Raw genomic sequence first — 23,805 nt, forward strand, 5'->3', positions numbered from 1 at the left:
GGAAATCAGTGTGAGTACTTCCCAATGTTCAGATTTCCCTGTAGAAAACCCTCGCTGCTCTTTGATATGTGGAGAAACGACTATATACATTGGCCAAAACTATTTCAGAAGTATTAACATGAGAGATATAAGTGAACAATGCATGGTCTGTGTGCTTCGCTATAAAAGCTGCAGCGTAGTTGAGCTTTGCTTTGATACGGATGCTTACGACAGCTCATAATCCTATATTTGCAATAACGCGCCTTCGTTAAAACTTCAAATCGAAGGTTTGAAAACAACTGGCGGCCAGATGACGCGTTGTAGCCCTGAGTTCGAAGTAAAGTCTGACCACTGTAATGAGTAAACATTTCTGAAAGTGGGATTTATTTTTCTTAACCGGCGTCGATGTTTTTGCCCCGCGCTTTTCTTACGTTCGGTAAGTTGAAGGATTACGGGATGGAGAGCGGCGAAAGTACAACTACACACGACGTCTTGATGAAAACCTGGGACGTGTGTAGAGTTCGAGGGCTGCTTGTGAGGCGGCTCTCTAATACGCGGTGGCGAGACATACGAGTGGTTTTAATGCCGCCGAATGGGGGTTTTGATTGGTTTCCCGCTCGGGGTCACTCAGATTCATGCAGACGCACACACACAGACAGACATACATACATACAAACAAACAAACATATATTCACAAAAGAGTGTGCTCTAGAGTCTGCAGATGGGGAGTAGGCCTGGAGACGGTGCGGTGCGTCGCACAGCTGGAGTTCGGGGTCTCCTCCGCCTTTTTTCTGAGTCAGTTGTTCGGCGGTACGCAGCTGTGGGCGGCGAGGCTGGGAGCTGAGAAGGGAGGGTCAGCCAGAAGCAAGAAACCGGTAAATGGAGGCCAGAGGATGCAAGGCGCACTTTGGCTTCCCCGGCCGCCACTTTTGCGTGGGAATAAGAAATTCGCTACCACGTCGTTCCTACTGTAAACAGTCCGCATGGCCGGGATGATAAAAGTGACTGGCAAGTTTGGGAATCCAAGCCAAGGTGGTCGGGAAAAGGAATAAAGTAAAACAAAAAAAAGAAAGAAAGAGTTTGTGTCTGGAAGACAGAACTTGAATAGACCTTGAAAGCCATTTTTTTTAATGAACTCTCCAGAGTGACGTATCGCGGCTGAAGAACCACAATTGAGCTGGAAATGGCCAACAAAGTTTATTCAAGTTCTGCGATAAGGGAAAGAGGAGGAGAGGTCAGAGCACGCCTCGCCAGAGCTTTAGGAGGGGGGGGTGGGATGGGATGGAAGAGTGGGTGGGGTGGATGGATGGGTAATGCAGGCGGGGGTGGGACGGGATGGAAGAGTGGGTGGGGTGGATGGATGGGTAATCCAGGCGGGTGCTCAGTCAGAGGGGGAGGGGGGAGGGGGGGGGAGGAGGGAAGGGGGGTGGATCAATCAGCCTTGGGGGCAGGCGCATCTCGGCTGGCCTCCGGCTCTGCAGGCTGGGGTGAAGGGGGAGAGGGAGGGGAGGCGGAGGGCTCCTGGCCGTCGTCATCCTCAATGGCGTCACCGGGGCTCCTCCCGCCGTCCCCGGCTGCTTGCTCGGCAGTGCCCTCCCCTCGCAGGCTGTAGGCGGCCAGGGACTCCTCCAGCACCGAGCGGTACGTGGTGCAGGCGGAACTGCCGCAGCGCCTCCAGCAGATGAGCCGCCGTGCTGCCACCTCCCTCCTCACTCTCCTCCTCCTCCTCCTCGCCCCCCGCACAGGCCTGAGGTGACACGCCAGGGTCAGACTCTGCAGGCACGCTCCATGATTAAAAACAAACACACCCGACACTCGCGGACGCACATCCAACAGGCGGCGGCGGCGGTGGCGGCGGCACAACGCACTCGTCGTCGCCACAGAAATATCTCCCCACACTGCCGCGCGACAAAGTCAGGAGACATTCTCGCACCAGTTAGACAGGCTCATGCAAACACTACCTCTGACCCTGTGACCAACAACCCTTTGTGAGATTCACTGTGTGGTGTAAAAAAAAAAAAAAAAAGGGGGGGGGGGGGGGGGGGGGGGGGTCGGTACCCACAGCCCAGAGAAAAGAGGCTGCACGTTAACACTCCATGGACATTAAACGGAAAAAAGCGAATACACACGTGCATACAACCTTCACATTCACGCCTGCAGGCTTTCAGACCTGACGTGGCCTTGGAAATGTGCTCACCTGGAGAAATCACAGAATTATGACAACTGGATGTTGATGTGTTTATGTGCACTTGAGAAATGTGATGATGGAGGGAGGGGGGGGTAAAAAATAAATAAATAAATAAATAAAAATCCAACATGAGATTTCTTTCGGAGTGAGGTCGGAGTCGAAACTCCCGGTGATGTCGGCGTCAGCTCGACCGAGGGGTTTTCATTTCCTTCACCGTGACGTGTGTCTCTTCACTTTCCTCTGCTGCACTGCGTGTTTGTCCCCCCCTCCCCTCCCCTCCATCAAGGTTTTCTACAATCTTGTTCTTCACACGCACACGTAAAAGAACAGAGATTACCGGGTATACGTGCATAAGAACATTGGAGTAACGGAGAAAAATCCACGCGTGGTTCATTTTTTGAGCTCTCAATCGTTCTGAAGAATAGAGGCGTCGTAGCTTTCACTACCGTTGCTGTAAGACGAAAGGAAATACTCAACTTATTTCTGGAGGTATTAATTTAATCTTTAAAGGGAAAATTGCGAATAACTAAATGGATATTTGCGATGGAAAATGAACATATAAACATATAAAAGGAATACAGGCTGTGCAGATTTGCTGATATCGATACCTGAAGACACTGTCACTAATGAAAAATTGTTGTAATTTTACCTAAAAGGCTAATGATGATGAAGGCCAATCTCTCAGGCTTATACAACCATTTGTTTTTGTTTTTTTATTTTTAAAAAAACAAACAAAAAAATCATCGCATTATTTGCTTGACTGCCGGTATATCTCTGATCGCCAAATTTAGAAGCGTTTTTCCCATCAAACTGACGGCTTGGGCTGGTTCCCTCGTGTCCGCACTGCTTTTCAACGTAAACGACTGTCGATTTGAGTTTCACCCAGCTCGCCGAGGAAATCCTGTTTACATCGCTCATCTCCTCACTCTTTCTCTCTCACACACTCACACTCTCACACACACACACACACACACACACACACACACACACACACACACACACACACACACACACACACACACACACACACACACACACACACACACACACACACACACACACACACACACACACACACACACACACACACACACACACACACACACACACACACACACACACACAACAGAGCGTCCTTGTCTGGGGCTGGCGTGTGTTCATGAGGGTGTGAGGGTGAAGGGTTGAAGAGGTGAACTCACCCCTTCTTCTTCTCTGTGAGGGTTCAGCCTGTTGTACACGGCCTCGATCACACTCCGCCTGCAGACACACAAACAGCGCACAGCTTCCCGCTTAGAGAGAGGGAAGGACACCCCCCCCCCCCCCCCCCTCCACACACACATAATAACCATCTCTTCCTTCTGCGCAAATGTTTATTGATTGAGATTTAATGGAGCTAAAAAAGCAACCGAGTCGATATTTGAGAGCATAAAGAGACTATAGATGCTCGTCATTCATGCGTGCAGGTGAGCGGTTCTGATAAGTACATGATGCCGGTGACGGAGAAGAGCAACTGTTTGGAACTAGGGTTGTTGGAATTCCAAAACAACCCTTCAGGATGTGGCACAGAGTGAAAAGGAAAATCTTCACAGGTGAATTAAACGAGCACGTATTCAATCTAAAGCCTCGAGGATTGAGGCAATGAGACATTTCAACCCGTTTCCGAGCGTGACGCGTTTCGTGTGCGTGTGGAACGGCGTTGGTGTGTGTGTGTGTATATATTTACTTGCTCGCCAGGCCTCCGCCGGGTGGAAGGTTGGGGATGTTCTCTGTGGCGATGCTCCTGAGGACAGACACCAGGTCGGGGACTCCGGCGTCTCCAGAGTTTGACAGAAGCTCTGCGACACGGGAGCGCACGGCGTTATGTTGTGCCGGAAAAAACGAGATTACGGAACGTTGCACATGAGAGTTTTGAGGGATTTTAATGATTGGCTTCTCTACTGAGGCTGAGAACTGCAGTGGGAGAAACAATCATCAACCGTGGAGAGAAAACAAAAAACAAAAAAAATCAGACAGGCTACTGCTGGCCCTTTTCTTTTTCTTTCTTTTTTTTTTTTTGCAGAACTGCTCTTTAGCAGACAGATTTCAAATATTTGTACTGCCTAAAGAATGTTTATTTTGCTCTGGCTATGCACACAGAATCTGAGCACAGTTTGCAGCCACTCCTCCACTTCACCTTTTGGGAAAAGCCACTGAACTATTGACAAAGTACATTAGAGACAATATTAGTATCGCACGGTAATTACGGGCAGATAATGATCAGCCCGATATTAGAAAACAATGACGTCACACACGCGAGTTAATCGGGGTCATTTTTTTGTTTGCAGGCGAGGCGAGACAATGGTGAGCCAGCGATGCTTAGAACGAGTTACGTTTTCAGTGTGTTTGGCCTGTTCTGCTGCACGCTGGTATCGTACACAGGCCATTGTGATGCGCTGAAGACAGTTGCAACTCCTGTGTTTTCTTTTTGTTTATTTATTTAATTGTACAGTTTCCAGAGAGGACAACACCGTTGTCCTGATGAGGACTGATGTGCTGTAAATATTCGGTTTTGGTTCTGTAAAATCTTTGGTTGAACTAAACTTCAGTCAGTAAGAAGTCTTTCTCCCATTCAAAATGTGCAACTTTGCAGTTTTGCAAGCTTGCCTGAATTCGTAATGAATTTTGACTCGATTTGTTATTAAAAAAAAACAGATCATGTCAATTATGTTTTTCATGAATTCGGAGAACAGGCCAGCATTGAATTCGTTTTGCCTGAACTCATCTAACCTTTCTCACCCTCAGCTGTGTACTGTATAAAACAATAAAAAAAAAAAAAAGAAGAAGAAGCAGGAAGCAGCCGTCACCTAAACATTTGCATCAAACTAGCAGAAGTTTAAAAGGCAAATCAGAGCTTTCAATTTGGAGCAACTCAATCATAATATCCTGTGCCAGTGTGTGTGTATGTGTTGATGAGCGCTGACCCTCGACACGGGTTTCCAGGTATTTATCCAATTCCTCTTCTTTCTTCACCGCCTCCTCAGAGATCTTGGGCGCTCCGGGTAAACACACCAACACCACACTCATGTTGTCCCTGCTCCCCTGCACAACGAGGGACAAAAGGGTTAACTGCAATCTGCACACTGACTCCACTGGGGATTCAGTCCATCAGACTCAAATCAAATTCATTTTGTTGCTGCAGGATCTTCCAGGGAATCGGTTTCTGGGGATCTGAAGCTAATTAACTGTATTGGATGACAGTTGTTATCAAGCCGCTGAGAAATTCAGCATAAAAGCGGATTATCACTTCCTCGGGTTTTCCGAGGTCAAGTTGCTGCGTAGAAATGTGTCTATGGCAGATTCTGATGGGTTCATCCGTGAGGAGGAGTTTCATGAAATTCGCTGAATGTGTCGTTTATTTCACTGACATTACCGGTTTGAGTTTAAACTTGGGAGACTGTACATATCGCTTTGTTCTGTTATAGTTGACGGCCTAAGAATTTGCCTGATTTCTGCCTCTGTAGTTGAAATTGTATTTTTTTGGTTCATTATTTTTTATTCAAGTCCACTTTTAATCATCTTAACTTCCTTCTGGGAGGTGGCATGAGCCGTCTCTGAGGCTTTGATTTTACAGTCTTTTGCCTGTCATGACAACATTACATGTTTTTAAAGAATGTGATAGAATCTTTACCAAGCAATGGCCAATTGGTTCTTTTTATTTTTAACAGCACTTTTTAATGTGAATTATTGTTGCACGTGTGCCACAATTCAATCTCACTTTCTCACCATTCCACTGAGCTACAGGTGGCAGTGATGTGCAGCGCTGTGCAGCAACTGAGAAGTAAACAATACACGACTTTTTCCTGTCAACACTCACAGGAACGTCACTCAAGATGCCCTAAATTTGTTTTCTGCTGGAATGAAGGGAACAGAGGCCTTGATTCAGTAAAAACATACATAAGAATACATATAAAAACACTGCAGAACGTACTAATTGGCATTACTTTATAGGACTAAGACAAGAAAAAAGCTTCAGGCCCTCAACCTAATGAACAGTCACCTTGTCATTACCTTGTAAAAGTCAATGTGTTCACAGTAACTTTCTGCCAGCGTACAGTGTCACATACATCACAACAGTCAGCGAGGCAGCGGAGGAGATTTATGACATCGTGTGGCTGTTACTTGAGATCGCCCATCCAGCAAAATAAAAATAACTGGGCCGCTGTGCTCGCCCTGATTCGAGGAGTACCTCAGACACACAGAATAAGGGATGTGTGGAAATCAACAACTGAGTTGGAGGAGGTTGTGCGCCAGCAGAGAGCGCTTCCGTCTTTAGCCCGAGCCGATTGGCTGAGAAAGTCGATGGGCAGGAAGAAAATCCAAAGCACTTATTATTCATCATGACAGTTCACATTAGATGATTAAGATTATAACAGTCTTCCTGTTTCACTTTGGCCCATTAGGGGATTTTTTTATTTTTTTATTTAATGCAGCTATGTTGTTTTCTTCAGTCATGAGCAATTCCTAAAGCGTCGTTTCCACTGCACAGAATGTGACCGGATGGAACGGGACGGGGTTTTTTTGTGCGCCCGCTGCTAAAAGTTGTGAAAGAACGGTGACGCAAGGGGTTACCATTTCTCGCCACCCTTCCATTGGGGTACCCGGACCTACAGAACGGTTGCAGGTTGCGGCACTCTCTGTGACAATAGCGTCGGATCTGGGGTACGTCCTACTTTACCGCCCCGTCACGTTCAGTGCAGTGGAAACGAAGCTTGACTGAACAAATCTGACCCAACTATGACTTCACCGTGGCGTCTCTAAGCCAAGTGCGATCCCTCTGGCAATGATAGCAATCCTGAAACCGTCATATAATTTGCAACGAAGATTAAAGTCATTGAAATGAAGACGGGCTCAAAGCTTTCTGCTGCTTACCTTATGCAGACAGGTGTCCACCACCGCGTTGCAGACCTTCTCCAGGTCGTCGCACACTTGCAGCCGAGAGCGGACGAACTCGCACAGCTCCTCGTTGGACATGACGTCCCAGATCCCGTCGCACGCCAGGACGACGAACTCGTCGCCGTCGGCCGCCCGCTCCAACACGCACACCTCGGGCTCGGGGCTCACCAGCTGCTCCGTGGGGCCCTTGCCGTCTACGCATTTGTAGTCGTAGTCCCCGAGGGCCCGGGACACGGCCAGGGAGCCGTTGACCCTCTGGATCATGACGGAGCCGCCGGCGTTTTGGATGCGCTCCTTTTCGCGGGGGTTGCAGGGCTTGTGGTCCTGGGTGGAAAAGCCCACCTTGGTGTCTCGACTCAGCACGGCCCGCGAGTCGCCGCAGTTAATGAAGTAGAGGTGGGTGGGGCTGAGCAACACGCACACCGCCGTGGACCCGCTGCGGTCCAGGCCCTGCCGCAGGTCGGAGAAGTTGCGCATGTACTCGTCAATGTTCAGGAAGCCGGAGCGGATACCGTCCTTCACGCCGTCCACGGAGCTCGGGCCCGAGCCGAACACGGCCCCGCCCGACAAGATGTGCTCCAGCAGGTGGCCGGAACAGTAGTTGGCCACCCGGGAGCCCGCGTGGCCGTCGTAGACGGCGAAGAAGGACCAGTCGGTGAGTCCGTGGGGGAGGCCCACCACCGCCGTGTGGGCGTCCTCCATCTCCACCCGCCAGCCCTGCATGGAGCTCAGGCCGTAGCACAGCCCGTTGCCCTCGCCGTGGGCACTGTGTTTCTCCGTCTTCGGCTTGTCCAGGAACGCACCCATTGCTGCCTATAGCTGGAGATTTATGGAGGGAAGAGGACAAGGGAACACGGTAAATAACTTTACAGTGCGTCAGGAACGAGAAATTAAGTCAGTCATTTGGAGAAGCGTGGTCGGGCTGCATGATGTCACATGACCATGTGATCATGTTTTAATTGCTGTGATTTCCTTTATGATAAATAAACACTCAAGTAGCTGACATTGATGTATGTGTGCTTCAAAATAAAAGTTCTCTCACTCCTTATTCACACCATTTTACAGATGCGGAGCACTTTTTTCTTGGTCTCAACTTAATCATATATTCCAACAATATTTATGTACTAATTGCACTCTTTCTTATTTTAACTTCTTTCATTTTGAATTTTCACAGTACAGAAAAAAAAAGCATTGCACTTCAATATTTTGCATATTCACACCAGAACATCAATACATTTGAAATATATCAAGCCTTAGTAAAGCTTTTCATTCACCACAAAACGCGGTCAGGTCAACTTGCATATATATATATTAAGGCAATAAATATAGCAATAGTGTATTTTCCGTGTTTTCGATTTTGTAAACTCAGCAGATATTTCCACATATTTCACACGTTCTTGTACGATCACCAAGTGCACAAAGAAATGATCCATTTACAAATATGAGAGTGAAACAAATCTGTGTTCACTATATATATATATATATATATATATATATATATATAAATAACTTTGTAAATGAGGGTTTAGCTCGTCGCTACTTACTGTGAGCACTGAGTGCTTTTAATTACTCAATGGATAGTGTGAGACAGCGATCCTGACAGGACAAAGATAGCCGAGCAAGAACCAGAGTTGAGGATTACGGTGTAGCTGCAAAGCTTCTTTAAGGATATAGAGCCTCTTTCTCTTTGGACACACGGCGGGTAATACCATTAGTTCAGTTGCTGGCAAGCACCAGTGCAGCAGTACCGACACGGCAGTGTGAGAAACTCCACTGATAACAGCTGATTGGAATAATATCAGACTTTGAACTACGTACATGGATAAATTGATTGGACTGTTTCTACATTTGTGTTGCCACAACAGAGGGGAGACTGTAGAAACACACCATTCACATTCCAAAGAAATATAGTACTTAAATAATAAGTACTCATCTAATTCTCGCAGGATTGGTATTGTTTTATTGTCGGGGCAAAAGTCGAGTCAACAAAGTGTTTCAATAGGCTGGCCTTTCTTCGAGACTTCACCGTGGCTTTGGAAAGATGATTTGGTGATTGATCAATCGTCCCTATATTGCAATTTGGCTTCCGGATTACACAAGCAAAAGCATTTTGGGTCATTGAGAATGGCCCGTTTTGAAATCGGCTTCCTGATTTCGCTGTCAGGGACGTTTGAAACACGTCACACACACGCGCACCATTAGCTTTCAGCCTTTTAACGGCGGGTTCCAGAGTGCAGTTTGGACACCTCAGTCTTTTTGTTGAAGCCTGCCTTTCTTCAACATTCACTACACCAACACAGCGTCTGCACACGTTACTGACGGCATGGAAACTACAGGATTCTGAAGTTTCTTGTGGCCCCACTTCTATGGACGTCATTATGCCATTGCAGATCAATAAATGCAACACTTCCTGGTGCCTTCGGTGTTTTAGGACATGTTGCTTCCCACTTGGCGCCGTTTTGGGACGTTTACCCAACTCCCAATGAAGAAAACAAATAAATAAATAAATTGTGAAAGCAACTGTTGGTTGCATCCTGAACTACTATACAAATAAGTGCAAAATGTAAATCAAACGTACTCTGAAATGAGAACAGTTGTGATTTACTATGAGCCTTGAAAAGAACAGACTTATGAGCAAATTAGAATAGAATATGTGGCTGTGCAACATGTAACACGATTAATTAAATCATTCATCATATACGGTTATGGTCAGTGGTGTAGCAGAGCCTCAGAACCATCACAGTTTTCAAATGCTCAACCGCCTCTTGCCATATCACTGGCATTTTTGACCCGCGCTGTATTCTCCCATCACGCTGATCAATTCTGACCTAAATGTCAGCGGCTGCTACAGTATGGAACAACTTACAGAGCGCCTTGCTTGGCTGGTATTGAAGTGCTCGAGAGGTCTTGAAATCAATGGAAAGCGATAAAAATCGAAGGCGCCCTGGCAGCATATTGACTCTTCGCCCCGCATTACTTCCCACATGGACGCACACATGGCACAGGCAGGCGTGTGCCCAAAAAAGGCCGCTACACGCAAGCGGTCACTACGGCTGGTTTCGGGAGAACATGCGCGAGCGTCTGGGCCTGCGCGTGTGTGCAGTGTCACCGTCTATGTGCGAAGTTCAAAAAAAAAAAAAAAAAAGGTGCTCTATAAATACGCCAGGCCGGTTTGGATTTCATGGCCAGGGTGAGGCAGCGGGCCACGCCATTCACATTCGCAACGGGCTCCCCTGCCGCACCGTTACGACAGTCTTCTTTGTTACCCCCCCCCCCCCCCCCCCCCCCCAGCAGCTCCAAAGGTGAGCTGCACGTTCGCGCAACAGTTGAGAAACCGTCCACATATGCGTATGAGGGAAAGGCAAATCTGTTATGTTCAGTAGCAGCGATTCTCTCTAAAAATAAAACAAACACACCGCCATTGCCTAGCAACCACCCACCCTGCAGTGCAAGCATCCAGGCTAAGCTTCATTCAGCGACATCCCCCTCTCCGTGTCTTTTTCTCACTCGCTTTAAGAGACACACACACACACACACACGCACGCACACATATATATATACACACAACCGCTTGGTCGCAAGAGGAAGGGGGGAGTTGCATCATCCGTCCATTAAAGCAGTTGCAGCAACCAGACACTGAAAGGAGACGTGCGGACTGCAAGATCACATGCTGATACTATGTGATTGTAATGGTACAATAGACTGCTGGTAAACAAGACCAGTCCCCGCGTCGAAAGTGGAGAGAACGTCTCCTCCGAGACGTCGGACTGAAACCAGGAAGCCTGAAAAACCACTTGACCCTTACAAAACTGCTGTCACCCATGCTGGAACCGCAGGTCGAAACCAACACCCCCTGATGCCGAGACTCACGTCTGCCAGAAAACCACTGGCTAGGAAGAGGGAAGTGGAGGGCTGGGGGATTACATAATGCTGCAGAGAGCTTAAACGCTCCTACCAGAGCGGTCTCTTGAACGCAAAACAACTAATGCTATCCTGGAAGCGAGGTTAACACGCTGCATTCAGCAACTATCGACATGTACAGATTAATATGCAACCACGTCCTGGAGCTTCCATCTCCTGGCTCACACTAAAGGCACAATGTCGGCCGATTTTAATGAAGACAACAGTGCGAAGATCAGGAGAGGTTGGAATAGATACTTTCGCATCTATTCAAGACCTTTTCTTCAATGAGATCCGAGACACTTGGAGACTTTCTCCGCGAACTTCCGAGACCTCTGTGTTGCTGCCTACACATCGAATTGGAAGCAGTGTGAATTCACCGGGTGTTGCTTTCATAAACAGTTTGCTTTCATGGATGTATAACCAGGAGTGTGTTGGTTGTGACCGGTGAGGTAAATTACATGACAAAATGACAGTGGGGTGGGGGGGGGGGGTTTCCCACAAAGCCAGAGAGAGAACTCCATCACACCTTAAATCTGTTGTTCCTCCATTTTTCAATTTGCCATCAGATGGGTTGAAAAGACAATGACAATGTTTTGGGGGGGGGGGGGGGTTCATGAGGCCCAGCGATCGTCGCAAGCGCTAAACAACGATGTGCTCCTTAAGACTTTTACTGAAGTGTGTCGATGTTGGATGCATAAAGTGCCTCACTAGAGTCTCATAAAAAAAAAAAAGCAGCAACATCCATCTCATTAATACTGAAGAAGAGGCAATGAGGAGTAAGAAAGAAGTCTATAAAGAATGTTTTACGAGTTGCATGATGTTGATGATGTATCATTTTTGTGAGGTTTTAGTGAGAAGCAGTTCACAAGATGATTGGTTAAAACATTTTTTTTTTTAAACGTCCTTGGTTCAACAAACACCGGTATGAACAAACTATCAGTACAGACTAAAACATGAATTCGCAGTACTTACCTGGAACAAAGTTAGATTTTTGTTTTGTTTTGTTTTTTTAACAGGAACAACACACACATATGTACGGTATGCTTTGAGTGGCAAATTGATTTCAAGAACTTAACTTCGATATTCCCCTCATGTCATAAAGTTCATCTGTGCTCCCTGCTGGCATGATTGCAGTGGTTTTATTAGTGCTGAACTCCCATCTTAGGAGCAATCTCTTTAAAAAAAAAAAAAAAAGTCTGGAATCCCCAGTTTACTTCAATTAAACAGCTCTGGCTCGCAATCAAAAATAATAAAGCATCTATCCATCCTGCATATTGCTTCATTCTATTCAAGGCCTTCAGACTTTTGGGGTGGAAACCAGGGTTCACTCTGGACGGGTCACCAGTTCATCACAGGGCAAACACGCGAGCGTTCACACGGAAAGCAACATGAAGTCACTAGTTAAACCTCGGGCTCGTGTTTTTGTACCGTGGGAGGAAATCCCAGAATCCCAGGAGAGAATCCAAGCACACCCAGGGAGAACATGCAGTCTGAAAACAGGGACTTTGGAGCGACCGGGCCCGAATTGAGACACGGCTCACATTGTGCAACTGCTTTCACTGTATAATAGCAACACCTTCTCAGGCCACACCTGCCCGCCCATGCACACGCCTTAAACTGACATTACACCTTCAGATCTGTCTGTTTAATCTTATCCGACACTCTTCCAGCAAAGGCCCATCCAGATAAGACAGTCAACCTTTGCTTATAATGCGAATCTGGCTTTGAGCTTCCCTCCATTTCTGTGTTGCTTTAATTACAAGCGGAACTAAAATGTACAATATTCTCTTATTGCTATTTGAAGGATGATTTTTTTTTTTTTTAAAGACATTGCACAAACTGGAAGAATGGCAACACAGGTAAGTCTGTGCAGCACGAGGGGTCAAATGCACAAAGTGCACAAACGGACAACAGACAACCACCACAGAACAAATAAAAATCACAACTTACAACTTAATGGGACCCATAAAGTCTGAGTAACAATCACATGAGACAACAGCCGATCAATGCTCTTCTCTCACCGAAGCTGTTTTTTGTTTTTTTTTTACTTTACGGTTAAAACTGCTGAATTATAAAGGCCATTATACGAAATGAGAAGTGAAAACACATGCCAACTGCAGCCTTGGTCTGACGTACAGAGAACTGACTTAAAATAATACAAAACACCCCCACAATTTGTGCTTGAGAAAACAACTGTAATAATTACACAATCATCCCAAGTGATAAAAAAAAAAAAACTGTTCCAACACATGTTTGCAACAAAGCTTCCTTAAATCTTGCTGAAACATACAAGTTAATTCTTTTCACGAGTGGTTTAAAACATATAATCAAGATACTGTAATGCAAAGTGCAGCACACAACCTTTTGAATCTGTAAATAATACAACCAGAAGAAGTTGGGTGATTCAGTTAGGAGGGGATATTCTAAATAAATCTGACAAATATCCATTTAACCATCCTCTTTATCCAATTTGGGGGTTGTGAGCTCAGGGAGTTGATCCAATCTGATTATGGCGGAAGGTGAGGTCCCCCCAGGACGGCTCACCAGTCCATCACAGAGCAAACAGTCACACATACTCGCACCTACAGCCCACGAAGAGCCACTGATCAACCAAAAACATGACTGTGAGTGGTCACCGGAGTGGAACGCCCATGGATGGGAATGAAGAACATGCAAACTCTGCACCAGAAAGGCCCCCCAAGCCCAAACCAGATCTTTCTCATTGTGAAGTGAGAGTGCTAACCACTGCACCGCTGTGCAACCTTTACACGCGCCGTCATTACCAAAACACCAGTTACTTGCTCAGTCATTCATCAGGAAAGTGCACATTTAGATTACTGCCTTAAAGAAAATACATTAAGAATTAATCAGTCATCAAGATTGAGTAATCCATAACCGCTGCAGCTCTGCAATGTCAACACATACTTGTTCACCTTCTATATATAACATGAATGCAATATGAAGCATAGCGCACTCCAAATCAATGCGTCATTTATACCAATTAGGCCTGTTGCCCGTGTGCCTCAGCTCAGACTCAGTATTTCATCAGTGCAAGCAGTTAAAATATATACGAGCCATATTTGCACAGATGATTGGCTTCATGTTAACAAAGTACTTCTTGTCCAAAGTGAAAAATTTGCGTAAACAAATGAAAAATCGGCTCTTAATTTTATGCCATTAAATCGCTTTGATTTGTCACAAGGGGGCTTTTTTATTTCTTTTTTTTTTTGAACCAGTGCAAATTCTTCCCTTTAAAAAAAGACCAGTGTAGGTTCCTGTAGCAATTTAGAGTTTTCACAAGAATTTTCTGACGCCTACAGTTCCATCAGCGCCGCAGACCTAAGGCCAATACGATCTGTTAAACTCTAAAATAAGCTTGTTGACTGTCTCAGTCTCCTACTGACACTGTGCTTCATCTGCTCCACAGTCTTTACACAGTGACTGCTGACTCAGATAAGATTAGCAGCTATTGAACTCCTCGCCTATCTGACTGGCAGGGCGCAGGTCCAACACTAAGTGATGTCATATACTAGTCACCTGTGCACCTTATCGCAATCTGATATACCGGAGAAGGCGAGTGGGCCGGCTACATTTCAACACTGAAAAATTCATGATAAATTTCGACATAAGCTCCGGCTTGGATGGCACTTTTATTGAGATATCGCCAGAAAATAAGCAGCAGCATGATCGTACGAGTTTGAATAGAATGTTCAAAATGGTCTGTGCATGCTCATCCTCATGAAAGGAAGCAAAGAGCTTCACGTTCAATCTATAATATTATCGAATAATTATCCCTTCATAGACGAGCAGCTGTATGGTATTTGACCATTCAGTCACAATACCATGACATTCCCATCCCAGTACTAACTAGGCCCGAAACTTCTTGCATTCCCAGACCGGACGTTTTTAATACCATGACATTCCCATCGCAAAACTCTGGGAAAACACAGGAAGTGATGAATGGATACAAGAAGGTGGTATAGCATACTGGACAGGAGACAGCATATAGACTGCGCACAACTTCCTGATTATGTTTGTAATACAGAAGAAAGCGATTAGAAGAGGTTCAAGGAGACGGCGTTAATCTGCATGTTCTTCTGCTACCATTAGAGATTCTATCCTACCAACTTTGATTGAACCGACCATTGTTGTCATCATGTTTACGAGCAACAGGAAGCACGTTACTGGCATTGATTTTAGTGCTTTTATCTCATCATTTTGGTTTTCTGTTGGGCAGCGCATAATCCCGAAGAACCATTAACACATATGACAAAAATAATTAACCGAGACAATTCACCGGATATCGAAAATATTCTACTTGGCATGAGATTATATATGTGTCCTGCAGGGGACTTATAACATTGATAAGCGAGAGTAGAAAACCCAGAATTAATTGGATTAAAAACATTTTTTTAAGTTTGATATGTTTTGCTGAAGAATTTCCTACAAAAACGACGAGTTGCACTCGAGAAGCAAGTCAATTTTACCGTCAGAACACGCATACGCACACTTTACATTAGTGACCATACGGTTCCTTTAATCCAAAGGCATAGACCAAATCTGTGAAACGTAAATGTGTGCAGCATGTTACTCTGCAGAACCGCCAGACATTCTGCAATAATGACGACACTTCATGCGACAATGATTGGTCAATGTTTAATCCAATTTGAAAGGTTACGAACTTATAGCGAATGTTCGTCGTTTCGGAAGACCCTTATTCTACAGCAACTCATCCGATGATAGACAGAATAGAATCTGTACAGTGATGAGCAGCAGTGGTGCCACAGTGAAACTAATGATAAAATTGCCAGTCGTTTAAATATTTCATGCCTTCTGATTGATTGAATTTGCTTTGACAAGGATAGAGCAAATAAAACGCGAGGCCTCGTGGTCATGATTCCCCGGTAAAATATCCGTATACATATCAGAACATGCAGTACCTTTCTGCTTTGGCATGCATTTTTGTTTGACACATATTGATGATTAACTCTGGATATTATGACCAACACATAACTGGAAACGCACTGAAATCAATGGGACCCTTTGGCAGTTTGCTTAAACACTTAACACGGTTACAAAAAGCCATCGGTCTGCCAAGCTACCGTCACACAGCCAACCACTGACACCCATATGACAAAGTCCACAAAGCTGTCATTAGCTTGTTATAGACGGAGCCTCAGTTTCACAGCACTTTAACCAGATCACTCTCAACTTTCTGCATCTTCCTAATGCTGAGATAAAGTCTCTGTGTTCCCTGAAACCTGACTGGTCATCAGTCGAATCTTTACTGGCGTTTAGAACTGCAGAAATGAATCAGATCTCATTCAAAACAACCACATTTCAGAATGTTCGAATTGAAGGATCGCTGAGGGTCTGAAGCTCATTCAAAAAAAAAAAGTATTCATTTTGTTTCCTTAAAGTTGAATTCTACTTCATGTTTGCCACGTTCTATGGAGCCCAGATTTAGAAAAAACAACAACAACAACAACAAACATTTCAGAAATCACAAACTTATTGACAAACTTGTCAAGTAAGTGCATTTCACGATAGTTTTGGTTTGGCTGGGCGTACATGTGGAAGAAACAGCAGGACGTCTCATTTAGAATAAATTAATTTCACCGCATGTTTAGTCTTAGTTTGTCTTTTTAATCGCATCGTGTTTGCAGCATTAAAACTGTGCAGCGACTCGTCGAATCAGATGCTAATTACATAGCTCGTGTGTGCTACTGAAGCTAGTCCGGGACCAGACTAACCACAGGGCACCGACGTGTGGTCCAAAAAAATAAAAAAATAAAATGTTCCCATTAAAACACACTTCAGATTAGCTTCAACATGGGATTGTTTTCACTGGCTTGCTCTGGAACTCAAAATTAGATGCCTCAAGTTTTTGTTTGTGGTATCCGTGTATTTGAACGCCAACGCTGTTGCACAACATTTTCTTTTTTTTCTTTCGCTATGCAGGAACCAAGTGACTGATTTTGGAAATGCGTTTGTGTGTTAAATACCAATCCACTGACCACACGCTGAACTGCCCCCCCCTCTCCACGGGAAAGGCCTCCGCTCCGCTGCTGCTGGTGTGTGCTAGCGTTTAGCCGGCGTGCTAACGGCAAGTTACCAGCTTAGCCGCCGCTGGAAGCCAGCGCACTTCCCCGGGTTGTCAAACTCCGGCTAATGACGTTAGCGCACATACTAGCATGCTACTTACGTTTTCCTGCGGCTGTGCGAATGTCGGTCCAATCTTGATGGTGTTGGGAGACGCCGCTTTCTCTGTGAAGATATGTCGTTAACCTAGGCTACCTGGGGAGCTAACGTTAGCTGGCTAGCCGTGTTATGTTTCCTAATTTCCCCCAACAAAAAAACAAAACAAAAAAAAAAATGATAATAATAATCGAGATTGGCCTCAGACGAGCGGCGATAATTCCTTTCTCGGCGGTCCCCTGCTTGGACAGCGTTGATTTTTACGCATGTTTGACGCCAGTTCTGTCCCTCACAATAACTGAAGACAATTCCGATCGCTCCAAAACAAATATGGACACTGAGAATTCGTTATATTATACAACAGTGACAAATCTAGCACTTTCTTCCATTGAAAGGCCAGAGCTATCCTTCGACTTTGGGTGCTGAACAAGAGGAGGTGTTATTTTTGGCATCTGCGCGCTGATTGGCTGCCACGTCAAGGCACCGCGGACGATCATTGGCTGACTCTCCTGTCAAGCAGCTCAGCCCCTGTCCCGTAGTGCGTTCCCATTGGTCAGTTCCGAAGTTCTGCGAGCTCCGTAGGATACACTCGTAACTTTTACTGGCGTACGCCGAAGCTTGTCTGAATGGGCGGAGGCAGACTCGAAATAGAAGCCTTCAACTCCGCGGCGGAGGGAGATTGACCCTAACGTCCCCCGACCAGACCTCAGGATCTATACGGGAGTAACGCGGGGCACGCCTGGCCTGAAACGGGATCGATATCTGGCGCATTTGAAAGTTAGTGTACACATGCCGCAGCGCCCATGACTAAAAATCAAGCGCAACTTAAACTAAGGACAGCACCGACGACTGAAGAGGTTAAAGGGGGACTCCCCTTTTAACTTCTTTTGTATTAAATTCATTAGTAATTAGTCTCATTGTGCAATATTTGATGCCCAAAACGTCAAAATTAAATACAATTCCCGAGCAAAGCTAATTTAAATTATAACTATGACAAAATTCCCACTTCTTTCAGTCTCCACCCTGTATGACATCACTGTTTATTTTATGTTGTATATAACTTATTGAGAACTTTAGGGTTCCTAATAATGTATCAATCAGAAAAGAAAATAAGGACACAAAACATTTGATTGAATCAAATGATTGAATCATTGCCACCCCCCTATCATAGTTTATTTTCCTTGTATCTCACCCTACTGTATATTTTGCTTTAGAACTTGTTATACTTTATTATAGTTTGTGATTTTTATCTTATTTTTAGTCCTATTTGATAGTCATCGTATATAAGATACCTCTATTCTTACTAACTGTTTGCACATTCCTTGTCTTTCCTTTCCTCATGAGTGTCCTTAAGAGATGAATATTATGAGTAAATTTCTCCACTGTGAGATCAATAAAGGCTTATCTTATCTTATTTTATCTTGTGAATCCCTGCATTAATTATACACACATGCACAAATATGCAAGAGCACTGAAGGGCTTACAGATATGTTTGTTTTACATTTTACTTTGAACTCTGACTATCACCTGGCATTCTAACAGCATCACAAACCTGACTCTCTGGTTCTCTTTTCCCAATTTTCACTCTCCTCCTCAAATCCACTGTCGTCACTGTCTGTTGGGACCCTAACTTGCATTGCTCGGGAGACTGTAGCCTTGAAATGGAGATGCGTCCATTTCCTCTAAAGTGATAGTAGGTGGTACATCGAATACCTTGAGTATGTTACAAATTGTCTGGTCTGGCACAAAAATGTACACCTAAACATTTATACTGTTGCCTCAGGGCAACGTCTGCATGATATTTCCCTGAGGAAACAAATGAGAAAACTCAATTTTAGAGTACAAATGCAACTAATAATATATATTTAGACCATCTTGCATGCTAAATGTTTCTACGCATATTTGTTCATCAAGTTATTTCAGAAACTTATCCCACAACATATAAAGGTGAAAAAAATTTGAAGTCAGGGTATGTGTCCGGGCCAGAAATGTGTTTTGTTTCTACGTAATACTGTAGAGGGTTAATACAGAGTCTAACACTGCCCACACTGTTTTTGCACTGCAGCTTATTTTACAGTTTTTGTTCATCTTCATTACACCTATGATAAATATTTTCTCGAAATGAACAGCATTAATGATTTATGTGATTTCCTATGTCATTTCAGGAAATGTGAAGCATATAAACAAGCCAGCAGAACATACATAAATGAATAGAGAATTACACTATGCCCAAAGTTGGATTACCAACATTGAAAACAACTTCCATCAAAAAGCAAAAACTAGAGGAAGTGAAGAAAAGGAGGGATAAACACCAGACATCATGAAGATTATATTCTATCTCCGCCTGATGTATTAGTATTTATCCCAATTCTGAGCAACAGTTTGTGAAATTTCAGTGCGATCCTTTACTCCTTTCTTTGTAGTGTTCATGAAAAACAGTCTGCGGAGCTGCTCTCTCTGTCCGGCCCACCAACAGTTGTTACAACCTGCTCGGTTTCTCTTTCACAAAACCCTCGTTTCACGGAAGGAGGAGCCCCTCATTCATCCTCAACTGACCCACATGAAAAATAACCTGTTTCCACAGTAGGCGTGTTGTAATAGCAGCCTCAAATGAACTTTACCTTATCTTCAATAGAGCTGTCTGCATCTTGATAATCTGTCTCAGCCATTATGTTCAAATCACCCCTGCATAGTGAGGCTGGCCTACCTTGTTGGAACCAAAATGCTTTAAGGTCATGCTTTCCAATCTTCTGTTTCACAAGAGATCTCCCAGAGTTTGCGAAAGACTTTTCACCAGCTCTGTAGATGATAGAAAATGTTTTCATTGATTAAAGACATGTGTAAATGTAGTTTTCACTATAACATTTGTGTGCATACTCTGGTGATTGTCCAAAGTGGACTTGAACTCCAAGAATCGGAACGTCTGGGCGGCTTCAGGGCAACTGGGCTCAGGCTTGAGTCATGAATAGGGGAGGAAACTGAGGAATCCATTATGTCAATGAGTGTCCGCCACAAGTAGTGTGTGTGTGTGTGTGTGTGTGTGTGTGTGTCAGAGAGGAGAGAGAGAGGAGAGAGAGAGAGAGAGAGGAGAGAGAGAGAGAGAGAGAGGGAGATGCCAGGAAAGCAGGGCTTATCCGTTGTCATTTTGCGTTTCTCCCTCAGGATTAGACTTGTGTCTTATTAATGAAAAACTCATCAGATATCAGAACAGCTCCCTGAGGAACCAACCAGGGTTATGAGACACATGTAAGATTAAGACCCGGTTTAAATACCGTGCGTGTGTTGTTTGTGTGTGTGTGAAGGAGAGTGAGTGAGTGGCAGAAGAGAGACGGCAGAGTGGTATTTAATTTTCCAAGATGAGGGATTATCACTGGCAGAATTTGATCATTCAGCTCTGATCTCAGGATGTTCAATCACAGCTTATCCCAAATATTAAACTCGCTGTCTTTTGTCCCCTTTTGCCTCAATCCCCAGCGCGCGCACACACACACACACACACAGACACACACACACACACACACAAATATATTTGCACACACACAGATGCTTGCGCCGCTTCTCATCGATTAAAGTGGCCTGCTGAGCCTCCTGTCAGGGCGGTGTGTGTTATGTGATTGTTCAGCCACCTGGTGACCTCCGGGGGTGGGCGAGTAGATGGCAGAGGCCTGCGATGTGGGCTTGTGCCGGGGCCGAAGCCAGGCTTTAGTGTCTTTTGGAAGCGGCTGAGGAGAGTAAATTAAAAAAAAAAAAAAAAAAAAACTGTTACATTTAATCCGGAGCACCAAGAACAAGTGGCACACACTCCAAAATCTGATCCCACATGTTTACACGGACCTGGATGAGCTTAAACACACACACACACACACACACACACACACACACACACACACACACACACACACACACACACACACACACACACACACACACACACACACACACACACACACGCACACACACACGCACACAAACTGCAGCATTCAGTTGTGTACTCAGACAGAAGTATACCCTACCATTACACGCCGTGCGTCTGGGCCGGATGGAGACGAGGGGGGGGGGGGGGCGACGACAGGAGGTGGTACGAGGTCCTGATCTGCACTCTCATTTTCAGCCTGGAGATCTGCACCCGGGACATCTGGGTCACGTCATTACTGCAATCTTCTGCTTGTTCATTCCCAGCTTTACTGGGCTTAAGAGTGACCAAAACACACAAAGCACATCAACGCTCAGACACACAGGGATAAAGACGTGTACACTGCATGTAACAGTTGTGCACAGTGAATTAAAATAACATCTTAAAAAGGATTAAAAGCTTGGACAGTGTCTTCAGGATGACATATTAAAATTCTGCAGCATTTTGGAAAGTGCGCGCAAGTTCACCAGATTGTTAGAAAAATCTGGCATCGCTTTAATAATGTAACCATAATTAACATACAAATACATTTCGACTTCAAGAAGTACTGTCTGTTGCACTGTATCACATTAGAACGTTAAAGGACATTTTTGATTGCTGTAAGGCCCCAAATCATACACACTATCTACAAGCAATGAAAATTGTCACCAGTCATGAATGCTGCGGAGATGTATAAAATAATTATGGCCAATAAATACACAGAAATGGTTTAAATGACTTTCCACCTTTCGCAACCTGTGAAACTTATAAAGTATTCATTTCTGGAAATTGGCTCACAAAGAAATGGGGATTTGTGGTACAGAGGCTTCCTGTTCCCCAGGTGTGCATTAACTATTCCAGTCCATCTGATGAATGAATGTACAGATTTGTAAATTATTATAGATACAAGTCATTTTTCACTGATTAGAAAAGATATGATAATTATATATATATGCATATATATATATATATATATAGACCATAAATTGAGTCACGAGATCTGCTGCAAACGTGTGCATTTGTTGGTGAAGTTTACCACTGACTTGTTTGCTGCAGGCATACTGCCCTCTGGCGGCGGACATCTGCTCTTACAATGGAAGGAGCATGTCACCTGTTGATCAATAGGGGGCGGTGTCACACAATTCACGTGAGAGGATGGTCACCAGAGGACTGCTCGACTTAAAAAAAAAAACACACACACACACACACACACACACACACACACACACACACACACACACACACACACACACACACACACACAAAGAGCAGTAAAAGAGGAGGATAATAAATTATAGTTGATTGAATTGTTTAAATGAATTTGCTGGTGCTTGTGATCCAACAGAAAGACATTGTTTTCGTCGAGTTGTTATATAAGACGGGTACAGAGACAGTATGAGGGCAGGTGAGGGTCCTCGCGCTATTTCGTGATCGGCCGACATTGGGGTCAAGCAGGTGTTTCCCTCCGGAGGATTCTCCTGCTGCACCGAGTGACTGTCCCACTAAAAACTCTGCTCCAGGTGAGGCTCGAACTCACAACCTCGGCATTGCTCTGCTGAATACTGTCATATAAGTACCGCGCGCTAACCGATTGCGCCACTGGAGCTTCAGCGGTGAGCGGCCGCGAAATGGGTTTAAGAAAGTCACAGGTGTGCTTGGGCCTCCGCGCGCTCGTTTCCGCCCCCAGGTGATTAATTCATGTGTAATGACGGAAACAACCGTGGAGAGCAGGTGAGATATTGGTGAGATACTGACTGGACGCCGGTGGTCGCGTGAGGTTCAGAGGACGGGAGCCCCGTGGAGCCAACCATCGTCGAGCTGCGTTCATGGACCCCTCATCAAGCTCGGAAAAATTAGATTCAGCTGTTCAGGGATTTTAGCGTAAACACATTTATTAATTTTACTTTTTTTTCAGCCGTTATTACCCCTTTACACTTTTAGAATTTTAGATGTATTTAATTGCATATGTATATATTTATATAAATCATGAATGTATTTAAAATCACTATTATGGTTATTATTATTGTTATTAAAATGTTAATGATGGTTTCTGTTTGTTGGAATTTTGTGACTCATGCTCTCCAATGGTTTCATCATATTGGCTAAAAAATTATTTTCTTTCAGCTGTTTGGCTATTTCTCTCTGGAGAAATAAACCCAATAAAAAACTGGAAGAAAAAAAATAGTGAAGAAACACAAACACAAACAAAACAACAACAATAATGATTTTACAATGTTCTCCCTGGGTTATTGTCCATCCCATAATTATTGATAAATTGTTCAAGATCTAATCTGCATCAGCAAAAATCTAATTGAACACGGAGGGAACGCCTGTCATGGTTTATTTGTGAAATGTAGGATTATAAAAAGTGATAATGAAGGTATTGATTTATCAATATTACTGCCATAAACTTGTGTTTTCCCTTGGTAAACATAATATTTTACACAATTAATAGGCTTTCCTACATTAAAAAATGATGACCTCATTGTAGTAGTTTTAGGAACTGGGATGATGCAAACTCCACACAGAAAGGCCCCTTGAGCTTTGAATTCATTCTGTGATATTATTATTGTGAGGTGAGAGTACGAAACGCCGCCCCACCTCAACAGGCCTAATTTACATTCAGTCTCATGTAAAATGTAAAACAGCATCTGTTCTCCAGAACACTTACTGTTGTTTAGCCACACTCATATCATAATTGTGATGCGTATGA

The 23,805-nt window shown here is 44.4% G+C and overlaps 1 protein-coding gene across 1 annotated transcript; it reads right to left on the minus strand.

Annotated features, from left to right (window-relative positions):
- Window positions 1-1,338: 1,338 nt before the first annotated feature.
- Window positions 1,339-17,581, minus strand: ppm1bb (protein phosphatase, Mg2+/Mn2+ dependent, 1Bb). Its single transcript, XM_080517349.1, is given in 7 exon segments — window positions 1,339-1,624; window positions 1,626-1,726; window positions 3,367-3,424; window positions 3,891-4,002; window positions 5,128-5,245; window positions 7,076-7,918; window positions 17,208-17,581. Coding segments are annotated over 6 exon segments (1,434 nt in total). The 5' UTR covers window positions 7,907-7,918; window positions 17,208-17,581; the 3' UTR covers window positions 1,339-1,410.
- Window positions 17,582-23,805: the final 6,224 nt, after the last annotated feature.

This window comes from Blennius ocellaris (genome assembly GCF_963422515.1).
Source record: "Blennius ocellaris genome assembly, chromosome: 21".
In the NCBI taxonomy this organism is placed as follows: Eukaryota; Metazoa; Chordata; class Actinopteri; order Blenniiformes; family Blenniidae; genus Blennius; species Blennius ocellaris.